At 57.2% G+C, this 3,176-nt stretch overlaps 1 protein-coding gene across 1 annotated transcript in view; it reads right to left on the minus strand.

Moving 5' to 3' along the window:
• BICDL2 (BICD family like cargo adaptor 2) overlaps positions 1-3,176 on the minus strand; it is a 13,549-nt gene that overhangs the window by 4,906 nt on the left and 5,467 nt on the right. Inside the window, exon 3 of the mRNA XM_025193947.1 lies at positions 1,376-1,482. Coding sequence (XP_025049732.1) covers positions 1,376-1,482 — 107 coding nt within the window. The remainder of the gene's footprint in view (positions 1-1,375; positions 1,483-3,176) is intronic.

The raw sequence follows: 3,176 nt of genomic DNA on the forward strand, positions 1-3,176 counted from the left end.
CGGGGGGGGGGGGGGACCAGTACTGGGGTGACACATGATGGGAGCTATATCGGGGGGTGACAGGAAGACTCATGGTGAAGTGACACCATAGGGAACCCATGTTGGGGTGACACAGGTGGGTGGGGGCTATATTGGGGTGACATGGGGTGGGATCCTTATTGAGAATGGAACAGGTCTAGCTGTGGGGGACTCTAATTGGTGTGACACACACGTGAGAACCCTTATGGGGGTAACAGACACAGGGGACTGCTATTGGGGTGACACACCCAAAGGCTGGGGCCCATATTGGGGTGGCACATACCTACCTGGGGACTGTCATTGGTTACACACCGCTAGCAACTATTATTGGGGGATGAGATATGCAGGGGACCCCTACTGGGGTGGCACCCAAAAAGGGAGACCATACTGGGGTGACCCCAGTCCCCCTGGGGTGACCAGGGGACTTTTATTGGTGTAACACATCCCTGGAACCATTACTGGGGTAACAGACACCCACAGGAACCACTATTACTGTGTCACAACCTGGAGGGGGGGCTGCCCTACTGCCCATCCCCCCTCGTGTCACACTCATATCCCCCCCCATGCATGTGTCACCCCAATATGGATCCCCCCGCAGAAAGCCCAGCACCTTTTCCCTCCTGTGTCACACAAATATGGGTCCCCCGTGGGTTGGTTGGTGTCACACCAATATGCTCCCACCCCCTGAAAATCCAGCCCCTGGACACTTACTGCTATGGGTATTACCCCAATATCAGCCTGCTGACCTGCCGCCTCCAGTGTCTCCCTAAAAGGGGTCCCCCCTGCCCAGAAAATAAGTTCCCACCCATGGGTCCCTCCCGTATCTGTATCTCTGGAAAGACCTCGGACACCAGCCCCATCAGTGCAGGGTGCGTCACCTCAAAAACAGCCCCCCGCAATCCTCCACCTACATGTGTCATGCCTATGGGAGTGCCCCCAGTGCTAGGAAGTTCCTATGATACAGCTATCTCCCCAAATCAGGATGCCCCGTGTCACACCTATATAGGTCCCCCCCCCATGCGTCTCCCTAAAACCAGGATCCCCACAAAGACATACGTGTGTCACACTCATATATATAAGTTCCGCCCATGTACGGTTCCTATGATGCAGCGGTCTCCCCAAAATCAAGCTACCCTGCCCCCACGCGCGTTACACTTATATAGGTGCCCCCATGCAGCTGGCTCTAGGGAGACTTCCCCCTGCTGCGAGCGGGCAGCTAGAGGCCAGGTAGAACGGAGTGGCAGCCAGCTCTGGGGTGAAACACAACATTTTTAATCCAAACCTGTGTACACAAAGATCCCTCCCCCCAAAGTCTCCAGGCTGGGACTGCCCTGAAAATCTGGGCCTCGGGGGTCACGTATAGAGGTCAAAGTCGATGCGCTTGGAGCTGTAAAACTGTCCGCCCGGCGGGTCCAACTTCCGGCAGTAAACCCCGTCTGCAAAGTAGCCCTCAGACACCCACTCCTGCAGGGCAGAGACACGAGGGGGTGAGTCGGGGGAGAGATGTGGCTGAGTCAGGGGGGCGCGAGTGGAACGGTGCCATGCAGCTGGCTATGGGGCAGCGGGGGGGGTCACACACACGGGCACAGATCATGTGATGCACCAACATGGTTATGGGGGGGACCCATATTAGAGTGACACGCACACTGACAGGATGGAAAACGGGGGTGCATGTATGGGGGAACCACGTTGAGGCAATGTGTGCACACAGAAGACTTATATAGGGGTGACACGCATGGGGCGGGACCCACCAGAACCACACATGGAGCTGGGGGGTCTCCATATAAGGGGAACTCACACAAGGGAAATGCACGCATACAGGGGACCCATTCTACTGTGACACACACAGAGAGGGACTCATATCAGGGAGAGACACACACACAGGGATGCCGCCATATCACGGTGATGCATGCTTGGGTGGGACCTGCACTAGAGATGCACACGTACAGGGGACCCATATTGGGGAGACACATGCAGGGGGATATGTGCAACATGCACATGGGAAGACACACACACACGGGGGGGCCAAAGTGGGAAGACACACACACACACAGGAAGATCCATATTGGGGAAACACATATGGACACACACCCATGGGGGGGGGGGGGCACATCAGGGAGACACACCTATGAGAGAACTGATACTGGGGAGAAATGTGTGCACGCATGCATGGCGGGAACCCATATAGAGAACATGCACATGGGGGTGGACACACACAGGGACCCATGTCAGTAAGACACACGGACACACACACACATATGGGGGGCCCTAATTGGACACACACACAGACCCATATCAGAGACAAACACACATACACACATGGGGGGTTCTAATTGGGGGTGGGCGGACAGACAGACACACACACACATATATGGGGGCCCTAATTGGGGGGACACGTGTGTGGGGAGGGGACCCATCTTGGGGTCACGCTCACAAACATATGGAAGAAACCCATATTGGGGACACACCCTGGGGAGGGAGGGAGACACACACACATACACACACACACACACACACACACACACACACAGGGACCCATATCAATGAGACACAGACACACACGGTGGGGCCCAGAGTGAGGACACCTGGGGAGGGGACGCATACTGGGGACACCCCCCCCCCGGAACATAAATTGGGATGATACACAAAGGGATGCATGTAAGGGGGGGACCCACACTGAAGAGACACGGGGGGGAACTGTACTGGACACACACACACACACTGGGGGGACCCATATCCAAATGCACATGGGGGAGCCCACATTGGGGGACCATTTAGGGGAAGGCCCCCCCCCCCCCCCCGTGTCACGCTAATAAGGGTCCCCCATGTCTAGCCGCATCACACCAGTATGGCTCCCCCACCCACCACCTGCACCAATGTGGTGTTCCCCCTTGTTCCGGGCCCATATGGTCCCTCCCATGTGTCCACCGCTACAGGTCATCCCCGTGTATCACACCAATATGGGTCCCTCTCAACACACACCGCATCAGCACGCGTCCCCACCCGCATGACCAGCCAATGTGGGGCCCCACTACGGGTGCCGCGTCAATACGGGTCCCCCATCAATGTAGGTGCCCCCCACTAGCATGGCTTCCCCCCACACGTGCGCAACGCCAGTGCGGTCCTCCCCGCCGTGCATGCTGCCAGTATGGGCCCCC

This window comes from Alligator sinensis, unplaced genomic scaffold (genome assembly GCF_000455745.1).
Source record: "Alligator sinensis unplaced genomic scaffold, ASM45574v1 scaffold1511_1, whole genome shotgun sequence".
NCBI lineage: Eukaryota > Metazoa > Chordata > Crocodylia > Alligatoridae > Alligator > Alligator sinensis.